Source organism: Varanus komodoensis, unplaced genomic scaffold, assembly GCF_004798865.1.
Source record: "Varanus komodoensis strain SLA01 unplaced genomic scaffold, ASM479886v1 scaffold3, whole genome shotgun sequence".
NCBI classification, from domain to species: Eukaryota; Metazoa; Chordata; class Lepidosauria; order Squamata; family Varanidae; genus Varanus; species Varanus komodoensis.
In genome coordinates this window covers 57,157,620-57,181,993 of record NW_025335761.1, presented here as the reverse complement: position 1 = coordinate 57,181,993, position 24,374 = coordinate 57,157,620, and the positions used below count along the sequence as shown (strand labels likewise).

Genomic DNA, 24,374 nt, shown 5'->3' with positions numbered 1-24,374 from the left:
CGGGCAGAGCCTTGCCCACGCGCAACAGGTCGATTGCGCAACACCCCGCCGCAAAGCCGCGGCCGGGCGGGAGACGAACAGCGGCTCGGAGGCGCCTCGGGCAGCGGATTCCAAACCGCGCACGCTCCGGCATTTTCTCGCTCACCGCGCGTTCCTCCTCCTCCTCCCCCCTGCTAGCCCTTTAAGGCAGCCGCGTGGCCACACCCGCCCGCTGCTGCTCGGGGCCCTCCCCCCTCATTAATATGAAGACAGAGGCGCTGCTGACTAATGGGCAATGAAGCTGTCACTCCGGCACCTACTTGTTGGGTGTTCGCGCAGCGGAGACGCACAGAGGAGCGAGCGGCGTTGCAAGGCAGAGCTGCGAGTGGAGCGTTCCTCGTGCCGTCGCCGCGGGAGCGCACCAGCCGAGGGTGATAGGCGCGGGCTCTTGCCTCCCCCGGCCTCGGGCTGCTGGGATCATCCTGAGCATCGGTGCGAGCGACGTCGACTGCAAAGCTCCGGCGGGCTGCTGCCCTCTCCCCACCCCCCGTCGTTGCACGGCGCAAGCCCTCCTGCCCTGCCCGCCGCCGATGCTCCGAGCAGCGGCCGGTCGATGGCTGGTCGGGTGCTCGCCTGTCTTCCCTGATCCGGCAAGGAGGGCGTTCAGCTCGGAGCAGCAGGCATGCTGGATTGTGGCAAGCGGCACTGGGCTCTTTTCGCTGCGGCGTTCAGGCTGTGGCTGCTGCTAACTTTATGGGCACAGGTAAAAAAAAAAAAGCAACCCCCCCCCGCTCTTCGTCGGCGATGTGTTGTGTGCTTTTAAATTTGTTTTCTTGCAAAGGAAGAATGGGGAGGGTGGTTATGGGTGAAACGATCGGGGAATCTTGCAAAATTCCTGCCTTACCTTTCCACTTCAGCTGGCTGTGAGAGGGTTAGGAAATACCTTGCATCGGCTTTACTTGAAAGGGATTTTTTTTAGAGGGGGGACGCTGGAATCTCGCACTCCCTTTTGGGAACTTAAAATCTCCAATGTCGCTTTGGAAAAGATGGGAAGATATTTGTGAAGGCTCTGCTGATGTGCTGTCTCCCAAACCTGCTTGAAGGACTCGTTGCTCCCAAGCGGTCTGTTTGCTTTGGAAGAACACGCAGGCAAACTTGCATTGCGCCTTTGCACAAATCGCCCTGGGCATTTATTTGTCCTTAAAATTATTAGTTATGTTATTTCGGAAGGCATTCCTTTGCAAGGCAGGAAAGCACGTCGCATCGTCCCAATCGGGGAATTCCTGCATAGCGAGCCCTGGGTGTCTCCCCTTTTTTCCTTCCTTTTTTGTGGCGGCTGCTGTTTTCCCCTAAGTGCTCCTTCAGTTGCAAATGGATTATTCCGCAGGTCTCTTGCACGGGCTTGCAGTGCTACGAATTGCCGGAATTGCGGCACCGATTTTCTCCCCCCCCCCCCCGCCCGGTATGCTTCGATCATCTTTTAATAGCAAGTCTAGTTTTAATAGTTTTACCGGAAGGCTGCCTGGCTGTAGCACTCTTCTGAGTGACTGCGTGCAAATCTCCGTGCACTTTCTTCCCAAGACACCGTAGTTAATGAGGATTTCTCTTTCTCCCCCTACTTTTTTTTCTTTTTATTTTTAGGTCTCCCAGTCCACGGGCTATTTCGAGCTGCAGATTAACTCGGTGAAGAATGTAAACGGCGAATTGTTGAATGGAGAATGTTGTGATGGCATGAAAACCCCCCCGAGCCTGGACTGCGCCCGGGACGAGTGCGACACTTACGTGAAAGTCTGTCTGAAGGAATATCAGGCCAAAATCACGCCCACTGGAGCGTGCAACTACGGCTCCGGATATACTCCTGTTCTTGGTGGAAATACTTTTTATCTCAACAGCCGAAATTTTCATCAGGGCAAAAGCCACGACATGGGCCGGATAGTTATACCTTTTCAGTTTGCGTGGCCGGTAGGTCGGATATTCTTGTTCCTCCCTTAAAAATGCTAGGAGCAATGAAAAAACGAGATGAATGGCTTAATGCACCCAAAGCAAAAGTGGTTTCCCAGCTGCTTTCTTAAGTAGCTTATGCGGGAGACTCTTGCGAGCGGTTCTGACCTGCCCCTTTGTGGGTCAGCTGCAGGTCTGTAACTCGAGGTGGATTTCCTACCGCCGTTTGCGGAGGGGAGGGTGGCTCTTTCTCCCTTCTCCACGCTACTCCAAGGGAAGCCGAGGCTGGAAAAAGCGCTCTCGGAAAATCTCTTGGGGGTGCCATTCTGGATTTGCAAGTGTCGGCGCGGGGGCAACGAAATATCCAGCCGAGCGTTTTGCAAGCGTGGCGCTCGGCCCCATATGGAACGTGGTGCAAGGCGGCGAGCGTGTTTCCTTTCGCTGGGTGATTGGGGTGCAGTCAGGTTGTGAAGGTGTATTCCTCCCCACCCTAGCTGAGGAGGACAGTAAACTCTTAAGAGCGTGCAGTGCTGGAGGGAGGGAGAGCAGCCATAAAAAGCTACCTAAAAAATGGAAAACGGCATACCCGGAGGCATCGTAGGGGCGTGTCTGCTCCTCGTAGGAGCAGCTGCGATGTTGGGGGAGGAGGGGGAGCGAGACGAGGGAGCCCGTTGCGTGACAGGCGCCTCCGCGCTTTGCAAGATCCAGGTGTGAGCCGCCAAGCCTGAGCACAGCCTGTTAGCTGCTGCACGGGGCGTGTGTCGAGCAGAAGGGAGTTGTGGCTTGCACGCGCTTGCAGCCGCCCTCTTAAACGTGTGTGTATGTGGCGAAAGGTGCTGCCACAAACTCTCCTTTTAATAGATATTCTTAAATGGTCCTCGGATTTGCATAAGCGCTCCCTCCAGCAGGGGGCGCGTGCACCTAGTTTTGCGCGGGTTGTGCGGTACATTTTTTTTTCTCTTCTATTAAGCATTAATTCTGATTTCTGTTTCTTTTAAGTGTTCACGCGTCGAACAGGGCGTGTGTGTGACGAGTGAGGAACAGTGCCGGCGGGGCGTCGAGAAAAGAGGCGGCGGCGGCCGTTGCTGCAATGCCATGCGAAGCAATGCAAGCAGCTGCCGCTCCTCTTCGCCCCGAGCGAGGGGGAAGCGCGGCGCGCGTGCTGCTGCTCGCGAAGGGCGCGAGCGGCTTGGCTCCTGGGACGGGACCTCGCGGGGAGGGCGGGGGCGTGGCGGGAAGGGCTCGCTCGCCTGGCGCGCGTCTCGGCGGCGACCGTTGGAGCGGGCGTGTGTGCAGAGCCGGAGTAGCGCGCTCGCGCCCCGCCTCCCCGCTCGGCTCAGGTCACGAGCGCGTCTCTATGGGGCGCACTCCTGAGGGAAGCAGGAGGGACTGGCGAAGCGCGCGCTCTGGCTCGAGCGGGGGCCTCTTCTCCCTCGCGGAAAAGCCCCGCCGGTACCCCAGCTTGATCATAAGGGGCATATTCTTCTCCAAACCATCTACATTCTGCCTCTGTTTGATCACAAGGGGGTGTATTCTCTCAAAAAACCCAGCCTGTACCTCAGTTTGAGCATAAGGAACATACTCTTCTCCACAACCCGCTGCTAAATTCTGCCTTAATTTGATCAGAAGGGGAGTATATTTTTTTTAAACAAAAACCTAAATATTCCCTCAGTTTGGTTATAAGAAAGGTGTAGTCATCCTTACAAAACACCAACATTCTTAGTTTGATCATAAGAAGGCTGTAGTCTTTCCTGCAAGAAACCTAAATTTCTATCACAGTTTGTTTGCATGAAATGATGCTCAGCTTTTAATTTATATCTAGAATCAGGTTCATGGTGTTTGGGGGTGGGATGATAAACTATACTTGGTGCCATCATAACACAAGAGGATGGCAAGGCACCTGTTTGTCTTGCAGAGGGGTTTGTGAGGCTGCTTTGAGAATTTAGTTGCACCTTGAAGTTTTACTCAGAAATCTCTAGATAAACCGTTCTCATAAGCTTCCTTAACTGACAAGATCTAGAAGTATAGAACAGTAGAATTGGAAGGGAAGGCCATGGGGTCCAACCCCCTGCTTCGTGCAGGACTCTGGGTTTAACAGTCCTCAGATGTCTGTCCAGTTGCATTTTGAATGCCTCTGGTGTGGAAGAGCCCACAACTTTCCTCCGTAATTGATTCCATTGTCGTAGTCCTAGTGCTCTAACAGTCAGGAAATTTTCCGGATATTTAGCTGGAATCTGGCTTCCTGTAACTTGAACCCATTATTCAGTGTCCTGCTTTCTGGGATAACCGAGAAGAGATCCTGTCCTTCCTTTGTGACAGCCTTTCTAGTATGTTAAGAGTGCTATCATATCTCCCCTCAGTCTTTTTTTTTCTTGATGCTAAACATGCCCAGTTGCTTCCTTCTCTCCTCACAGGGCTTTGATTCCAGTTCCTGAATCATCCTTGTTGCCCTCCTCTGAATCCTTTCTAGGTTGCCTGTATCTTTAAACTGTGGTGCCCAAAACTGGACACAGTAGGCAAGATGGGGCCTACTGTATTTACCAGTATTAAGTAAGTAAAGGAGAATTAGTACTTCATGAGATTTGGAAGTGGTACTTGCATTAAGTATTTTTATAAACCATCTTGAGATTCTTTGGAATATAATGATGGTATAGAATTTTTTAAAGTAAGTAAATAGTAATGCAACTTAAAATAGCATATGCTATTTTTTTCATCCTCATCTTGTTAACTCATACTCAGTTTGTGATCTACAACAATTCCAAGAGTCTTCTCACTTGCAGTATTGTTGAACCAAGTGTTCCCCATCTTGTAATGATGCATTTGGTTTCATTTTCCTACATCAAAACTTGGCATTTGTCCCTATTGAAATACATTCTGTTGTTTTCAGCCCAGCACTCCAACCTGTCCAGATCATCTTGAATCTTGTTTCTGTCTTCCAGGGTATTTGCTATCCCACACAGTTTTGTCTCATCTGCAGATTTGACAATTGTTCCCTGTGCTTCCTCTTCCAAATAGTTAATGAAAATGTCAAAGAGCACTTGGGGCTGTTGAGGTCTTCTTGACCCCATAAACTTGTGTCCATTAATATACTAGTCTCTTCTGCAGGGTGAGGAATATGTTAGACTTGCCATCTCTGCTTTTGGTACCTTCCCCCTTTTAATCTTGACCTGGCCTAAATAGGTAGACTGTAAAAAAGCCAAGCTGCGTTGACCATCTGTATTGAAGAGATCTTTTTGTTGTTCCCAATACATGCAGATCTGTCAACATATGGATGTCAACACATTTTCAAGCCAATGACAGTTACATGCTCGTGCTCCCTCATCAGTTACCGTGCACTATTAAAAAGCAGGTTTTATAATACAGTTTTTCTCTGTTAGGATAAGATTTGTCCAGCTCCACAGTTCAACCATATAATATAGAATATAGCATTGTGTACACTGAAAGAAGCAAGTGGAAGAAAGTGAGGTCTGTTGTGAATGTGGTAAAGTACCTGTAAGCAGCACAAATGGGTGGGCTATCAAAAATGTATGACTATTTACAAATGGGAGCCTATATAGAATCTTTCTTCCCAACTCAGACTCTAATGGCAAACTAGTAATATGCATTTGTGTGTGGGGGGAGGGGGAACATCTGTTAGAATCTGGATTAGCTTTCTGAGGATGGGAGTCAGTGGTACAATGGAGGATTGTCATAGTGGAGTTTAAAAACTTAAAGGATTCTCTATTGTTAGCACCAGGAAGTATAAGCCATGATTTTATTTTATTTTTTTAGGTTAAATGGAACATATGTAGCAACTTTCCTTGTTGACTTCCTTGACTATCCATCCATTTGGTGAACATTAAATGGATTTGGTTAAAGTGTCAATTATCAAATCTGTCTGTTACACAATTTTTTTGCATTTCTGTTTGGGATTATATACTGAGCTGCTTAGCTGTTGTCTTAAAGGATATATGGTCTAATCAGAGTTTGGATTGGCTTCAGGCTCACAGGAAGAGATACTAAATTATTTTAATAAATGGTTCAGAATCTGCATTCATGAGAGGAGAGAGAGATACAGTTGCCAGATTTGTAAGAGATCCAGATGTCTTTCCTTCAGTTACAGGGATAGTCCTTCAGACGGAATCCAGAGTAATTGTGCAGAATATAGTAGATCTTATGTAAGCCACCCTGAATTCCTTGGAAGGAAAGAAGGCAGGATATAAATAGAATAAATAAATGTCTGGTTGCCCACCATATTAGTATGGTGACCAAAAGTCACAAGCCCTTGTGAGCTTTAAAAAGTTGTGCTTTGTTCCAGGCAGTGAACGTATTTCTAGTAGCCTAAAAAAATAAGCAACAACTGGCAAACCTTCTTTTTGCTGAATGGGGAGAGCCCAGTCACCTTGTGAAAAAAGGCGAACTCTGTGTTAACCATAATTAGGAAAGGAACTGAAAACATAATTGCCAATACAATACTAACCTCATACAAATATGTGGTGTAACTGTGTGGGAATTGGACAAATTCCTGGAGGAGAAGGTTATTGTGGGGCACTGGTTTTGATGGCTATATGTCACCAATGATTTCTGAAGCAGTATGTCTGTGTACACCAGCTACTGGGGCACTTGGGCAGGAGAGAGCTGCTGCACTCATGGAATCCTGTGGACAGCAGGTTGACTAGTGTTTGAACAGAAAGCTGGACCAGGTGGAACCTTGGATCTAATCCAGCAGCTTTTTCTGCTCTTAAATTAGGCTTTTTATTTCAGAAGTTGATCATTCTTCTAGTCTTCAGGCCTTGTCTTTCCACCATTTTTAAAATCAGTGAACTGGAGGCTAGCTATACCTGTGCAGAACTTTCTCTCCCCAGCTTGCAGGAACTCATTTCACACCTACGTATCTGCTGAGGAATGTCTACATCTTTGTGTTATTTCTTATGTCATGGAGTATCAGTCACAGAATAGTTTTGGTATATTCTGGAGTATGTACTTCAGTCACATTAGGCACTGTGGGCCTGTAGTGTCTTACTGACATCCTACATTAACTGCAATTGATGTATCAATGTTCCTCTCAATTGTACATAACAAATGAAGGCCAACAGTGGTTAATTCATTGGTAATTTCTCATCAAGAAATCCTTAAATAGCCTCTGAGAATAGTCTATGATTCCCCAGAACAGAGTAGTTATAACTTTGTAGATAGAGTGGTTGTCACTCTCTTGCATCTTCTAGCAATGCAAGAATAAGTTTAATTGTGTAGCTGTGCCCAATTTTGCATGTTTTATGGGTTTTTAGGCATCTTACATCCATGTTTTGCATATGGAATAACTTTGCATTTCTAAAGCCTGCTAAATCTCCTAAATTGGTAACCCAAACATATGGCTAGACTGTGTTACCCCATCATGTTCACTTCTGGTTCATATAACTATCACAATGGGAGAATGTTCAGTTTTGATGATTAATATAATGGTCAAGTCATTGTAGAAGTGATCAAGGTTGGATGAAAGTGTCCAACTTGGGTAAGCCACAATAATGAATGTGACTAAGGACCATACATACTTAGTTTGATTTACTTTCTTTAGAATATTTATGTACTGTTTTTCAGTAAAGTGAATTCTAAAAGCAATTTACATAGTAAAAAGGTGACTTAGAAACATGATTCAAGTAAAATTATTTTCCTATATAGATCTTCAATTTTTACATAAAGGCGAATATTCCCTTTACAACTGATTGTCTAAGCAGGTTTTAACTATCTCTTTTGCACTTTTCTGCAGACCAAATTTGGAAAGCGTTTTGATAATGGCCAGGCCAATAGTATTTCTACATACTGTTCTCCCCTCCAGACAGCTGATGGATAGTAGTTAGAATTCTCATGGGATGGAGCTGGATCAATCTGCAGTCATCCTTCAGCAATATTGATGGCATTTCTGGATGTTTTGGCTTTGGTAACCCTTCTCTCTACTTCAGATGAGATCAGGGTTACTCCTGCCATATAGCACTTGGCTTACTACCAGCCCTTATTCATAATCATCACCAGCCATAACCTCCACTGAACCTTCTGTGTCTGTGAGGTGAGGGGGAAGTACTTCTTTGACAGTCTCACTGTTCCATCCCCTCCCCATTCCTGAGTTTTCCGTCATGTATAGAGGGTTTGGGAACAGGAGCGGGACCTATTTTACTTCTTGCAGTGCTTTAGAGTATAGGCATAGAGTGGCATGACTTTTTGTTTGCTTCTTTCCAAACACTTGCACTTTCATGGTCTTTCTATCTTACCCAAAGCCAGTATGAAGGGCCAGGCCTTGCTTTGATGCCCCTGAATTCATGGAGAATTCATTGTATGAGGATGGAGAGGGAAATCTAAATTGGGAAGCTGTTGGTGGGGTGTGGGGCACTGATGGTGACTAGCTATTGCTTTTTCATTCTTCTGTCAGTTTCTGCCTTTCAGAATCTGAAAGTTAACTTGCTTGGTGAAGGTAAGCTCATGTCCCGTCACAATATTTTGAGTAGGACTGCAGGATAGGACTGCAGTGAACACATGAAGGAATACTAGATAGACTGCCTCAGAGGCAGTCCTAACAATTAGAATATACTCCTTCTTGCAACTGCTGTGTATTTTTGTATGAATTCTGGATTTTTCTCATCCCTATCACTTCCAGTAAACCTATGTGAAATGCTGGCTGCACTGCAATGTTGTGAAAGCATTTATTTTCTAATTACCGACAATGTAGGATCATAACCTTGCTTGATTTCAAGGAAATTTAAGTTTAGGGTTTAAATCCTAGCCTATTGTAGAAAACCCCAGAAGTTTTGTGTGGTGTAGTCAGTTGGAATATGGTACCCCTTCAGCTTGGTTGAAGCTTGCCCTTTGCTTTGATGCTAAAACTAGTCAAATGATTCCAGAAGGTTCATGTACTCTTATTTTAATTTCAGCTTGAAAATAGCCACTTGCTTGGTCATCTGTATAACATAGAGCCCTAGGCAAAGACACTTCTGTAAATTGGCTCTTTCTTTGTTCTTCCCCTTTATCTAAGATGCCACCATTCCAGAAATGATTGGCTACTTGCCTATACATACCTATGTTAGTCAAACTTGGGTGACTAATTTCATAGCTTGATTATGTAAGGCTATAAATCTGTGCAAATATAATTCAAAGTAAGGTTCATTGGGATATGTTTCAGAGTAATACAGTGAGATCTGGATGTTAGGGATGTGTATTGTATATTCCTTTTGGCAGTATTTTATTATTTTGTGTTAATAATACTTGTTTGGGGACTTTTCCAGTACTGTTAATTCTGACTTTGAAATACTGGATAAATACAACTTTTTGTTGTTTTTCTCACAAAATTTTGCTAAATTTAGAAAGTTAACACTCTGCCTATAGCTATAGGCAGTAATCTGAAACATCTGGGTTTATTTTAAAATTGTTTCATTTTCACTAATAGGCTGCAATTCTATTCATATAGGAGCTGTGTGAGTTGTCCCATTGAAGTCAAAAGTGAAATTAAATGCTAACAGTACAATCTAATGCATACCTACTCAGGAGTAAGCAAAATTCAGTAGGACTTCAACCTAAATAAGCTGATAAGGGATTGTACCTTAGTAGGAAATAAATCCTATAACCTTTTAGACTGGCAGGCATTTTGCAGCAAAACTGTTGTGACTACAGAGTAATCTACACCAGAAAAATGTATATGTCACAAACCCAAGATATCACATGCCAATTCCTAGTACTATGTACCAGCTATAGTTGTCAAACTGTAGTTCTTTGCTTTCAAAGATACCGGCTGTAATCTAAAATCCAGTTAGTCTAAGTAAATATAATTAGGATTGCATTGTCAAAAGTATTGCCTATTTTTCCCAGTTATTAACAGCCTTTAGTTGTGGCAACTTCCAGATATTTTAGAAGTTTTTAAGATTTATTCCTTGAAGAATGTTCTGCCAGAAACTAGCAGAATGAGCCAGGCATACCTGTATAAGCATAAGCCTTTCATTGTTGATCTCCCTTCCTTCTTCCCCTAAACTTCAACAAAATTTTCTTAGTTTGTAATTGCCGCAATACTTCTGCCCATACATACACTAATATGAAATCACTAAAAGTAGCCTTTTAACACAACAGTTTAGTTTATGTCATCTCAGATAGAAGATTTACAGTAACCCTGCAGATGTCTACTCCAAACCTAGTTCAGTAGAATTTACGTCCAGATATGCCTGTTTAGGTTTGTGATCTAAGTGTCCTGGCTTTCACAGATTTTCAAGTGAGTTCTGTTGGTGCTGCAAAGTTAGACTTCAGCCTTCCTTTTGTATTTAAGGACAAAATTACCTAGAAGTGACTGAAAATTGAGACACTTCTCTTACTGCTACAATATATTTAAAGGTTTCTTAAAGTGACCTGTCACCAGTTTGTTCAAGCCTAAACATTCTTCACAGATCATCTATATAGTAGAACACATCCTCTGACTCAGGTTAACATAGCACTATTAGAGTGCAGGGAAGATGAAGGAGCAAAGAGCCAGAACTGCCTAAAGGGCAAGGACTAAGTTTTAGCAAAACAACATGAGTCAAAGCACCAGTACTGTATGATGCAGAGGGAGATGGCAGTCTCCAAGTAGACAAGGAGTTTGACCTAAGGAAGGGCAGTGGAGGTGTAAAAAGGAACCAGCACCAGCATGCAAAATATGACAGGGGAGTTCAAAGCTCTGTAGAATACTATAAACAAGGCTTTACTGGTATTGTGTACAATATTACTCCTTATCACCACCTTTCCTGATTGAAATCTAAGGATTGGATTTACTGTCTTTTATGGCTCTTAACCTGTGATTGGCCTTCCGTTCATTCTTGTTTCATGCATTCCATTTGATGAGTAATCAGAAGGCAATTGGCTCTCGCTTAGCTCTTCCCCCTTGTATAACATTGCACTTAATAGAACTGGGATCAAACACAATACACTGAAATTGTGTTTTTCAACTTGCACAGTTGAACCTACAACTTGAATTACAAATTACAGATTTTGTTAAAATGTTGTAATTTTAACTACCATCTTCTTAATCCAAGAAAACCCAGATGGACCTATTTTCTTCTTTCCAGTTGGTATGGGGTTTTATCAGTTTGGTTACAAATGATTTTTTTCATCTGTGTAAACATACCAGATTAGGATGTGCATAGAACTAGATTAGTATTTCTTACCTGTATTTCAGTTATGGTCACTGGACCACTTGACCTTTTGTGCTTACATGAAAATAATTGAGTCTATACAGAAGAAAACTTCTGCAAACAGAAACATAGGATTTTGATCTTGATTTTTCTTTTAAAGTATGTTTAACACGCTTAGTAATTGAATTTGGAAAGATGTGTATTTCTTTCATGGGCAGGAAAATGTTTCTCTCTTCCTGAAGGCCACACTGGCAGTTTTCGGGGTGTTGCAGTGTATACTCTTCATCTGCCACTGCTCTTGAAAAATTATTGTTCAAACACCAACTATGTTTGCATCTGTAGAACTTCCATAATTTTTTGAGAAAATCAGTTGAAGTGAATAGAAGCTGTTTTTAAAGCTTTATTGTTGCATATAGGAGAGGCCCTTGGCCCTTTGTGGAAGCTTTGCAGACCACATTTGCTTAACAAGGTTCTGGTTACCCATTCAGGATTTATTTTAAGCAATCAGTATAATTTTGTTGATCTTCCCAGATGATCAAATCTTCAGTCAGCTTTGTACCAAATTCCTTACACTGTATTTTTTCACAAATACTTTCCAACTTTTTTTTGTCTGAGTTGCTACTAATGTTAGTTCTTCCCTGTTTAGGAAAGTAGAAATGAACAATAATTTCTATGATCGCTTGTGCATAAAAATGTTCTTGTAGTGCCTTAAACAGAAATGCCATATACCAAGTTTATCACTTGCTTTCTCCTGTATTTATTTGTAAAGGCTGTTTTCTAGAAGCTGTAGTAAACATGATTTGTCTTAACCAAGGTGCTATAGGTAATCAGAGGTCACCTGACAACATCTTAACACAAGCCTGCTGCTTGTCAAACTTAAACCATAGCTTATGCCATGCTGACTGGGAATTTGTAGCCCAGTACATAGTACCATGTGGGGAAAAAATTTCTATAGACTGAGTTTTCATTCCATTACACAAGTTCCTATCCACCCATACCAGTCATTAAAGTACAGTGAAATTCCAGCAGTCAGATCATTTATTTCAGGAATACTCTGGATTTGGACTTGTCATAGTGTGGAAACATCATGCAGAATTCTCTAACTGTGACTTTTAAAAGTCCCACTTTTTATGCTTATCTAATAATATGTCTTGATTAGTTGAGTATCAAATGTCAAGTTTATAAGCGCCAAATGTTGCTTTAATTGCATAGTTATTAACCAGCCTAGGTTTTTGAAACATTTCATACTAGATGTCCCCCTAGCCATTTTCATCTGTACTATAGCATATGGTGAGGTGAGACTTAACCATTTCCTCCCCATTCACAGTTCTGAATATTGTATCCATTTGGAAATCAGTGGTAGGAAGAAAAACTCGCACAGGCATCAATAAGAGCTTTTTTCCTAAGGCTAATTGCCTCAGTGAGATTTTGGGATTGCAGTGGAGGTTGGAAGGGTTAAAGGTTTCCATGTGTTGCAATCCTAGTGAAAAATTTGTGTGGTGGGGGGGAGTATTTGCTTTTAAAACTAAGAGGTACTTCAAGGGACATTTAACTTAAATATCCGAACAATTAATTTTGATCATTAGTTCTCAATAAGGATGGGTGAGAAACTTGTTCATTGCATATTTTAATGCAAATGTATCTAATTTCTCACTTTTGAACACTTACATGAACTGAAACTCAGTATCCTTCAAAATACACATCTCTGCAATTTTTATAATGGAGTTCTTTGATAAATGTGTCCAAAATATGTATTTTTATACTACTGAAAACAAAAGGCATTATATTAGGAACATAACTTGCTAAAATGTCTATACTAGGCAAATGTTTTGTATGAAATGCATATTAGGAGACATACGCACAAAATTCTTACATGTTTGTGCCAACTTTAAAAAAAAACGGAGCATTTAGGGCAGACTCAATTTAAGGTTTAAAAAAAGAGGAACTGAAGGAAAGCAAAATTGGCTGATGATACTATGCTTAGTTCTTAAAAGTTAACTGTGGCATTGCTGAGCAATCCATGAGAGGAATGGGCTGCTTGGGTGCATGCTAAGCTGCTTTAATTCAGTTATGTGTTTGGAATGGGTCTATGGTTTAAAGTAAATTACATTTGCACAACACAAAATTTCAGCAATTAAATCAATTCCCTTTCTAGAGGCTACAGAGCCAGTGTGCTGCAGTGGTTAGAACAGGATTGGCAGGCTTTTCTGACCATGGGCACATTGGGCATTTTGAGAACTTGATGGCTGCCATTAGAGGTGTGACACGGATCAAGTCATGTCCCCCCAAAACTGTGTACAAGGAAGAAATTGGGTCTGAACCCCCCCAACACACTAAATAATTTTTTGAACCCACAGTTTCAGCACCAGCAGGAGATTCTAGCTGCCTGTAAGGAAATATGTTAATTTTATAGAACAAAAAGTGAAAGGATTAGTGCAGACTGAAACAAACACGTTAGGGTGCTTTGGTTCCTTTGGGTATTGCATTGCCTTTCTTCTGGGGTAGAGTGTTGAATAGGAAACATGGAGATGTGAGTTCAGGTTTCAATTTGACCATGAATTCTGCTTTGACTTTTAGTAGAATATCTACCTAGCATTCTTCTTTGTTCTAAGTTGTGCTTGTTAGTAGACATAGTAGTATATTAGTAGTCATGGGGTATAATGCACCCATATCTGCAAATCAGGTTTCCTCTGTGATTGTTGTAAACTTCCCAGAGAGCTTTGAGGGTGTATCGACATTATAGTAATAGTGATGAACATGATATAAGTTCCTATATGACAATGACAGTATTGTTCAATATGAATAATTCTTATGATGTCTTTAGCATGCATCAAAACATGTAGTTAATGAACTGTATAGTTCATGCAGAGTAAAAGTTGGATTTCAGACATCTCTCATTTGGTCTCTGGATTTTTCAGTTCTTTTAGGTAATCCAATAGCTCAGAGGTAGAAAATAAGTGTTGCATCTAGTTAAGAGTCTTCATCCTGTCTGTGATCGCATGTTAATTATCATGTATGTTTCTAACCGACAGAGTGATTATTATAATGAACTTCAATGAAAGAGACAGAACATGACTGCCACATCTCCCTAGAGGACTCTTCCCTGGTTAATCTCCAAAGGTCATTTCATACAAGATTATTTTTGTACATGGATATTGCTTAGTATAAGAGAACCACGCTACTAGCATTTAGTAATATGACACAGTAATATCCTTGTAGTAAAATTCTAACATGACACAGTTCTGAATAGCAAAGTATCTTTGGCAGTTGTGCTTACAATTGAAACGTGTTGCTGTAGTCTTGGGAGGAAACAACTCTTTAGTTTATCTGATTATTTGCAGTAACAGCATTAATTTTGCAGCCATACTTCTGCATGCCATTCACAGTCCTACAATAAGCAAATGTTCTGTAACTATTGTCAGACTTAGTTTTCTTCTCTGTGGGAATAATGCCGTTTGTGCGTTGGAGTTTTGGACTTTTCAACAGGCAAGACCTGACACATGACTGGATTTTTGTAAATCTGAATGCACAATTTTTTCTTCAGAAGGAGCCCATATTTAACAGCAAAGTTCAATATTCCAAAATATATTCAGTATTTTTCTTGGGTCAAGAGTTGGGTGTGGGTAGATGAAGTATGCATGTAATCAGTTAATCCCTTTTACAGTTTTTGGTTGCTTGGTGGTTTATTTTCAGAAGATGAACTCTCTCTCCAGACTGATCCAGTATTAAGAACAACCACACTTCCTTAATTTTCTGTTTGCAAAGCAGCAAAGTAAAATTGTTATTGAAAACATGGCAACTGGATAGTCTACTCATGGTTGCAGGTGCTTAAGGATTTTAAAGTTGTACACAGGATTGAGATATGGCAATACAAAGTACAGATTTAAATCAAATTGCTACTTGCAAAACCATTTATGGTTTTTGGTGACATTCTGAAGTGGAAAGCTACTTGAAATGTGGGTGTACACGTGTGGACCTTAATGCTTAAATTTCCTTGCACTTCTTAAATTTGATCAGCTAAGTTCTGGTATAGTAGAAGTGAGGCTTTTTCTAAAGCTTGTCACTTGTTCACAGACTATTAAAGTAGGAGCTTTTGTTAGGTTCTGGTTGACATTGCTATAAAGTTCATTGTGGGTGAAATTTAATCTTCATTGCCTATGTATTGCACTCCGGGTTTTAAAAATTTAAGTAATTTTAAAAATGAACAAGTAGCACAGCAATAGCTCAAGTGTGCCAAAAATAGAAGGCATGAAAAGAACTGGAATACCTCCATAGAATTGTGCAGAGTTAAGTTTAGTAATCCGCTAAGGTTTTATACTCCTATATTCTCTCTCCTGTTCCCACATATTCTGTATAGGAGATAACTGATTTGGTAAATTTGTCTACATGCAAGGAGCAAGTTAAACTGTAAAAGAGAATTGATACTGGAAAAGATGACAGAATGAGTAGGTGTAATTGGTCCAGAGGGTGGAGTTTCAGAATACTGTGCATATAAGCAAGGAAGAGTGTAAAATAATAGTGACTGTTAAGTTATTTATTTATAAGGAGAAGAATGGAAGTGAATTATGTAAATGGTTTTCCGATTAGCAATGTTTTCAATAACAATAAAGCAAAAATCGTCTGCTCTAGAAAAGTTGAAGGACATTCACAAGTCTTCCTGGAACCTATCATTTGTAGAGATCTTGTTCTGAAGAGTAAGGATTAGTCTTGTGCATCTGCAGTTCCAGGAGACAAAGCATCCACTTCAAGGAAGCAGAGATGAGCTGTCACTAGATCTGTTTGGATACACCAAAGTTAGATAATCGTAATAAAATTCAGGACACTGTCTTGACTGGGAAGGTAGATCCACCCAGTATTTACTTCTGGAATGAAAGTATGTCTCTTGGCAGAGCAACTTACTAAGAGACATTTGTCAGGGATGACCGTATAACCTCAACAGGAATTGGAGAGCAGGAAGTTGATGAACAAAGGGTTTGTAGTTTAGGGAAAGATGAAAGAGCTAGTGCACATCAGTTGCCCAGTATTTCAGTACAAGCTGATAATGTAAATAGATTCCAGAAAGCCCTCAATACGTATTAACTCAGTATGTTATTTCAGGGGTGGCCAGACTTCCCAGCAGTAAATGTGCAGTAAATGTGAGTTGTTTGAGAGCTGCCAGTGGGTGCCTGTGGTTGGCAGGGGCAGCAAGTGGGTGCCAATGAGTGCCTGCAGCAATGCGAAATAAACTCAAAAAGCTGCATGTAGCTCCTAAGCAACAGTTTATATGGGAGTGTGTCATACCAAAGCTCCCTCTTGGGTTCTAGCAACATGGCATCATGATCATGGGGTAAATATCACATCATTATATTACATCTTTTGTGTGACTACAGTGCATTTTTACAAGTTTGTCTACTGTCTTTCTGTATTTTATTAGCTGAAGGAAATTGTATTGGCTGAATAAATTTGCATCTCATATTTTGAGATCCTTTCTTCTGTATATATGTGCAAGCATCCTATCTGGATTTTGATGGCTTGTGGAAATCTTGAGGATTTCCCTATTTTAGACTTTAAACTATTGTAGACTTTAAACTCACTGGATTTCTTTGGTTAAAATTTAGTGAAAAATGAAATATGGTGTGCATAAATGTATGTAGTATGATTTTGTAAGAAGAAGCCTCAAATAGCAGCAGCTATGTGATGGCAATGCAATTTTGGAAGAGAAAAATATTAGCCATGATGAGATGATTTGAATTAAAGTTGAAAATCTAATGAATGCTCAGAGGATACATAGTTTAACTTTTTAGGCTAAGTAAAATCTTTGTTAAGGTAGGATTATAAAACCCAGAAGGACACAATATTTATGTATAGAGTTCATGTGTACAATATTTATGTATACAGGACCCATAAAATCAAATATCAGAGAGTCCACCTAACTGGATGGGTTCATTACCCAGAAATGTTTAATTACTTTATATAGTAGAACTTTCTCCCCACTCTTAGTTTTCTTGAGTAGTGCACAGCCAATGAAGGAGTAAACATTAAAAACAGGAGTTTTGACTTGTGTTCTGAAGAGATTTGGCTAAGTGTATCTGACTAACTTGTTCAGTAACACCCCCCTTCCCCCATTTTAAGCATTCATAATCAGAGCAATTGTATCTTACTAACCTGGTGGCTAACCTGGTAGTGCTAACTAGCTGAAGCTCTGCGAAATCTTGATTAGTTATCTGCAGGAATCAACTAATTTTGGCTGGTCTTACTAGGTAGCGATTACTTTTGCCTGTCTCCATAGTTACATGATCCTGGGATTGGCAGATGGTAGCCTAGAAGATACTTGTGACTACTCATGATTCTTGGGTGTCTGCACTTGTGAAGTCCTTACTATTTAATATACTGTTCGAACATTTGTTACCAAATAATAAAATACCAAATAATAAAATTGAGTACCTACTGTTTCTAGAATTGGACAGCTTTTCTCAGGCCCCTGTAAAACTTACCTATGAATTCATAACAGTTGCCTATAGTTAACTCCATGAAACATGATATTTGGTTGGCTAAGTTGTGCAACACAGTTATATATGAAGTGATATGAGTCACCCCAGGAATTGCCCTGTGGTTATGCCTGTTGTGTGCCATCTCTTGGCAATCCACTAACTTGTTAGTCACGTTTCCATGTCACATTTTAGCATTGTTTCTTCTTTTTTATCTTTTTACCCACTTTTATGCCAGGAAATTGTGCTCAATGTGCTAATATTTACATCTGAAAACTTAACTAGGGATTTTCTTCCTAATGCATAGGGTTAACATATGAAAATGAACCTTTCTGAAGGGGTGAACTTTAAAGCCTTGAAGGGTGCATTGGTTCCTGTCAACTTGTTTTTCACTGAAAGCATGCACTTGATGCTTGAAATAATTCTGCTGCAAACCTTTTTACTGACTTAACATTTAGTGTGGATTGTCTGCTAGAACAAGAAGTATGTTAAGCATGTTGCACCATGGGATACAATTGGATATGGGGGTAGGTGGGGGAGGTAGTGTTTTATGCCTTTTCATCTGTGAATAAAACCACTAACACTAAATCACACATTAACTGGAAGTACCATGTCAGAGGACTGATAACTAAATTACAAATTTAGGCCTGCTTGGGGAGGTTGCTAAGAAACTGATGAATAGTCTCTGGAGTAACCAGTTTTGTGTTGTCTGGCCAAAGGTATAAGAGCTTGCTATGCAAAGGCTTTCCCTCCTTCAAACTGATATGTAGCTTGCTGCATATCTAAGCAAGCTTTTAAACATTTTAAGTGGCTTTTCATTTTTAGATCTCTGTTCCTTCTTACTGATTTTGGATCCTCAGCTTTTCATGTTCTATTCTTTTTTCCTAAAATGCTAGGTTACTTTAGAAAATTTAAGCAGCTGTTTTGATAGCTACAAATTGAGATGAAAAATTAACTAAATTGGATATTATATTTTTCTTTGAGCAGTATGCAGCACTGTGATGTATTTTAATATATTTGTGTCATTTTCATACTGAAAAAATATTTCCCCTCCCCCCAGCAGCTTTGGGAGACGGTATATTTTCAAATGGGAAATACAGGAGTGAGAGAGAAATCACTCTTCTCAAACATACACACCCTATAGATCTAACCTAGTCTATTCTTTGATAAACAAAAATGGACAGTTGAGTGCCCAGAATTCATATACCATTAAAGTAATGTTTAGTTTGGTCCAGTACATGTTAATAGGGCATCCCACTGCCTTCACTGGAGCTTGCTTGCTTGCTTGCTTATTTATTTATTTATTTATTTATTTATATTTTTCGATTTATATCCTGCCTTCTTCCTACAAAGGGCTCAAGGCAGCTTACATCTCCTCCATCTTATCCCCACAACAACAACCCTGTGAGGTAGGTTGGGCTGAGAGTCTGTGACTGGCCCAAAGTCACCCAGTTGGCTCCATGGCTGAGCGGGGACTAGAACCCAGATTGTCTGAGTCCCAGTCCCACACTGTTAACCACTGCTCCACACTGGCTCTCAAAAGCTTATCAAAGAGAGCTTTGGCTTTAGCACAACTAGAGAGGAACAGACTCTTAAATGCAGTCTTTCCTTAATGTAACTAATTTTTAAGAGCAAAGGTAATAGATGGGTGAAGATGGGCTTATTCTTCTCCCGTCTGGACTCACTTGCAGTATCTGGGCCAAATGAGAGAAATACTTGTTAAAACAGATTGTGGGAAGTTTCTTCGTTGCATGTACACTGCTGTCTCTCATATGTATGAAAAGTGTTAGGGATGTGTAAGGGTATTTCTAACTAATTCTCTTATTTGTACATCACAGACCCTTATGCGGACATAGTGCAAATCAGAAATCTGTGTTTGCAAGCCTGTCATCTGTGCCATTGTATAAAACTAACAAACAAGCAAACAAAAATTAGATAGCATGTGCACATTAGAAAAATGCACAAGAAATAGAAACATATTTCCAGAATGCACATGTTTTAATCAGTAGGTCCATGCATGCAAAATGGGTACAAATGGGCATTCTGAAATGTACTGATTACAAACATGCATAAACATTTTTGTACAGATTTTTAAAAAGGAATAAATCTCAAGCTTGTGTGAAAAAGGACATAATAAGCTCAACTCAAAAAAGTGACAGTCTTGGTGGGGTAAAGATTGACAGATCCATCAATCCTTAGAAGGCACATACCTGTTGCATGGAAACACCAGTGTGTATGCAGCAATTTAGTTTGCTATAGAAAGTGTGCAGTTGCCCATTTTCACCTCTTGTCAGAGGTTGTAAAATATCATGTGCTCTGGAGGCACATTGTTTGAACTCTACCACTGCTGGATTCTTGTGTGGTTCTTCATGGCTTCACTTCATCCTTTCTTATAACAAATACCTCTTTTGACATTCTGTTACACTGTATTGTATCTCCTTCAGTTTCAACTTCCTCCTCTGATTGGAGAGTTTCTTGCAGTTGTGCAAGACAGGCTTGTCAGTTCAGAATATTGGGTGAGTCCAAATCATATTTCATGGATATTTGGTATGTAAGTATGCATAGCTATTGCACAGTAATGCTAATTTCACTTTTCCCATTAAGTGAGGAAGGAATAGCTGATGGTCCTAGTAGACTAAATTGAAAAGTACACATGTATCCAATTTTTAAAGGTAAATTCTTAGTGATTTTAGTAGAATATACGAATAAGTGTGTGATTTGGAGGTCACCTTAAATTGTAGAAAACCAAAGATGGAACATTTTTTCAGATTCTTACACGCCATTAACAAATTCCTGCTTTTCTTAGAACATGGGGATTTCTGGCTCTAGCAGTAGCATGTTGAAAGCTACGGTTCTCTAATATCTTAATTCTACACACATACATGTTTTGAATGAAGATTAAAATAGGTTGGAACAGCTTATGGTAACAGTAAATTGCATGCATGTAATTCAATATCCTTGATACCTCTGCATCTTATACTGGCAGTAGCAGATGGCTTCCTTTTTAAGGTGTCCTAGTTGGAGGCATTAGATTGAATGGTTTTATGGAACTGAACAACAGGATAGGATAAGTATAGGAACCTTAGATCTTTTCCATTATCTTTCTGCCAGTCTCTGCTGTGATGCTACTGAAGATCTGTTGAATACCAAATGAACTTGAATATATTTATTTCTGGGTTCAGGTAGCAGTGCAGTATTAGAATTTATTTAGCATCTTAATTTTTTCTACAAATCCTCATCTTTATTAAAATTGGAATTAATTCTATAACTAGGGGTTGAGAACTTTTGCCCAGAGTAAAGTAACAACCAGTTAAATCTGGTTGTGTAACTTAAGCTGGCAGGTTCTGCCTGGCTACCTGTAGCCAGGATGATAGCTTGCACTTTGTGGAAGCAACTTCTCACAAGGGTGAAATAAATATTTACTTTTGGAGAAGCACAGCATGAATGCCCTGCCCCGTCCTGTCTAGACACACCAGATCCTCATGGCATATCCAAATTGTTTTTGCCTGTTCTTGCATGAGGAACTATGGAGAAAGCTAATACCTTCTTGAGGAAGTAGTTATTATGTCATAATAAACAAAGTCATCAGATATTGCACTTAAGACCAGGAGTGGACTGTATACCCATTGGTAAACTGCAATTATAAAAGTACCATTTGATCCCCAGAACTAGTGCTGATCTCCAAAAACTCCCCATTTTGAAGAGGCTCTTAGTGGCTGCATGCTAGTGATTGGGGGGGGGGGGGTGGAAGCAAAGAGCAAGGCCAAACTACCAATAATAATAATATACTGAAGCTTAAAGCACCTACTGCTTCTTATCAAGCCTTAGGAGAGGTATTTTATTTGTTTGTTTGATTTATCCCACTTTTTTCTTACAATGAACTCGGAATTACTTACATCATTTTACTCCTGCTGTTCTCAGTCTTACCTTCACAACGACAACCCTCAGAAGTGGGTTAGGCCGAGAGTCTGTTACGGGCCCAAAGTTACTCAGTTGGCACCATAGGAAAGTGGGGGCTAGAACCCAGATTGCCTGAGTCCCAGTCCTATGTTCTTAACCACTAGACCCCACTGGTGCTCATTGTAACAGTTTTCTTTTGCAATGGCGCTTTTAAGAAAAACAGCATCAAAAACTAGGAAATTATCAAATGACTGGTGCTCTGGGGGAAAGGGGTGTGAACAGGAAGAAGGTATGGCCTGATAGGTCAAATCCCCTGGCCCCGAAATTCCCTTCCCCTAGTATTAAAGGCAGCTTACCCACATCTGAGATGCTAGAGTGGATAAAGAAATATATTCTATTGCATTTACCAACAACTTTGTAGTCAAAAATCCCTCCCCAGTTTTTGTCTGCATTCATCTCACACATGGTATCTAGTGAGCTTGTCCCCCCCCTTCTCCCCCTTTTTTGGCATCATCATGAAACATGCTTTTTACATTATTGTGTGAAATGAAGTACAAGTTTTACAATGAGATCTGTACGCGTGTCTGTTCAAGGATCAGTAAGACTGATGCCCGGGTAAATAGTTATAGGATTAAAGACTTAATTGGATTATTCACCTAAATATTTACTGGTGACACCAAGACTTAGAAGAAAATGTGTTTGAGACTAATTTTGTTTCTGATGTGTTTCCTGAAGTTTGAAACCTATTTTGATACTTTCCCCTTTGATATTTAACATTCACTATGCTCTTCAGTCAAAATGTCTCCTGAAGCAGCGTACATAAGATAAATTATGAGAAAACACAAAAAGAAAAAGGAATTGGCGGGGGAAGGAAAAACAAGGCAATTAGAGGACAATTGTTGGTTCCATTATAGTTCTTATAATGGCCAACTCGAATGGAAACAATATAGAGGGAGGATGATCCAAATAGAGCTTGTCTCACAGTGGAGATGAAGTGGAACTGCTTCCCATCACTTCCTTTGAGACAATCTGAAGACCAAATGAGTGTGTGTTGTTTCTTGTGTTGAAGAGGAAGTTGTGAGGAAGTTGATGTGTGTGTCTGCACACAAGTGCATCTCCACTGTCTTCATTCAGTTCATCTTTTCATTAGAGACCAATGCTTGATATTGTTGGGACAAGCACAATTGCAATTCAGTTGTTGCAAATCAGTAGTTGAAAATATTTCGGTTCAGCCATAATAACCTTGAAGTTCACTTAATGACAGAAGTTTAGTTGTAGTAGAAGCAGTCATAGACATGGTAGGATTTTTGACGTTTAGTTTTTGATTTTGCCCATGACCCACTTCTAGCAACATCCCTCAGGTTAACACTTTCCCTTTCTGCATTCCTGGGCTACCTATTGCCTGTCCTGCATTTCTGTTTTAATTTCTTAAGGACTAGCATTCAGAGACTGTGGTTTGGTTAAAGTGGTCATAATTTGAAATTTGATCACAACCAAAGCCAGAAATGCTCTCTTCCTTACCAAGTGCTCTTTTTAGTTGGCTTTGTGAATCTGTCAGCACTGTCTACACTGCTGAAAAGGCATGATGTCATGGCTTGACCTTGGATTCTTCCCTCTTTGCTTTTCAAATTCTGTGTGTTGCCAAGATGGAAGGTTGCTCTTACACGTACAACATAGTGAAAATCCTTCTGGTGATCTTTGCACTTTCACTCCATTCAGTATTTTGAATCCTGAACCAATATTTAGTTAAAATAGTAATCTTCAAAAGTGTAGGTAAATTGTTTACTTTATTGGCCAGATTTCAGTTTCATGTGTTAACATTTAGCGTAAATTGTCTGCTGAACTTGATGTTTTTTTAAACAAGTTGTTTGGGCCAAATGGAATTCTGTGTTTGAGTGCACATGTGCAGATAATTCTTAGAGGGGTATGTATGAAATAGACTACCTTTCCATGAAAAATATCTGTGGAGATAGCACTTTCGTGGTTTTATTCTAGATGGTATGCTGCTGTCATGTGTGTATATTGCATAATATATGATTTGTGTGTGTTGGTGCATTAGTCTAAAAAAATTCACTGAACTTTTTTTATGGAGGAAATTCAATGAGAAGTATAACTGAACATGGGTTAGAAAAACACTAATCTTGAATATAACTATTTCTGAAGATACTTGGGCACTGTGCTTACACATCTATTGTATATCTGTTGTATAATTTTAGAAATAGTGTCCTGACAAGTGGCATAGTTTAAACTGCCTGCTGGTGCTAACTCAGTGCACTGAAATGTTACTTCCTTGAGATATTTTTGCATCTCTGAAATAGCTGCTCTTTTTTTAAACTTAGGAATGCATAAATTAAACGTTTTGAGTACTTGGCAAGGTACCAAATTAAAGAATTGTGATGCTTTAGTTTCTGGGTGTCAATTAATACTTTTTAAATGCAATGAGTGCCTTTTAGTTCCTTCAAGCATCTCTAAGGTGGCAAGGTTGTATTCTTTTCCAGAATTCTACTTTTCCAGAGTGGAGACAGTAGAATCACCATATGCATATTTTCCCTTTTGTTGTTTTCCTTTGCTCCTCCTCTTCCAACCTGCAGGTGACAACAGTTACTACCTGGGGTTACAAGGAAATAATGCTGTTGCTGGTGCAGCAATTTTGTTGTGGTTTCTTGCTGGGATGGGAGAAGGAGTACTGGTGGAAGGTTGAAAGGGAGGAGGAGGAACCAGCAGGTAGGTTTCCCTTGTAGCACCAGCTCCACTAGCGGTCAAAAGTAAAGGCTACCACTACAGGGTCGTTCTTAATTTCATTTCCATACCACACAATATGGCTCTCTGGGTGGTTCACAAAAATTCGTAAATATGGATATAGTAGAACTATCATGTAAAATAGCAAGAAACAAAATTTAAAAAGTTGAAACAACTAAAGCAGTTTGAATAAAAAATAGGCTTGCTAAAACAGCTGACATACCTC

The 24,374-nt window shown here is 40.4% G+C and overlaps 1 protein-coding gene across 2 annotated transcripts in view; it reads left to right on the top strand.

Annotated features, from left to right (window-relative positions):
* Positions 1-329: 329 nt before the first annotated feature.
* JAG2 (jagged canonical Notch ligand 2) overlaps positions 330-24,374 on the top strand; it is a 119,186-nt gene continuing 95,141 nt past the window's right edge. For both annotated transcript variants that reach the window (XM_044435590.1, XM_044435589.1), the window contains exons 1-2: positions 330-742; positions 1,621-1,941. In XM_044435590.1, the coding sequence (XP_044291525.1) occupies positions 662-742; positions 1,621-1,941 (402 nt within the window). In that variant the 5' untranslated portion in view covers positions 330-661. The remainder of the gene's footprint in view (positions 743-1,620; positions 1,942-24,374) is intronic.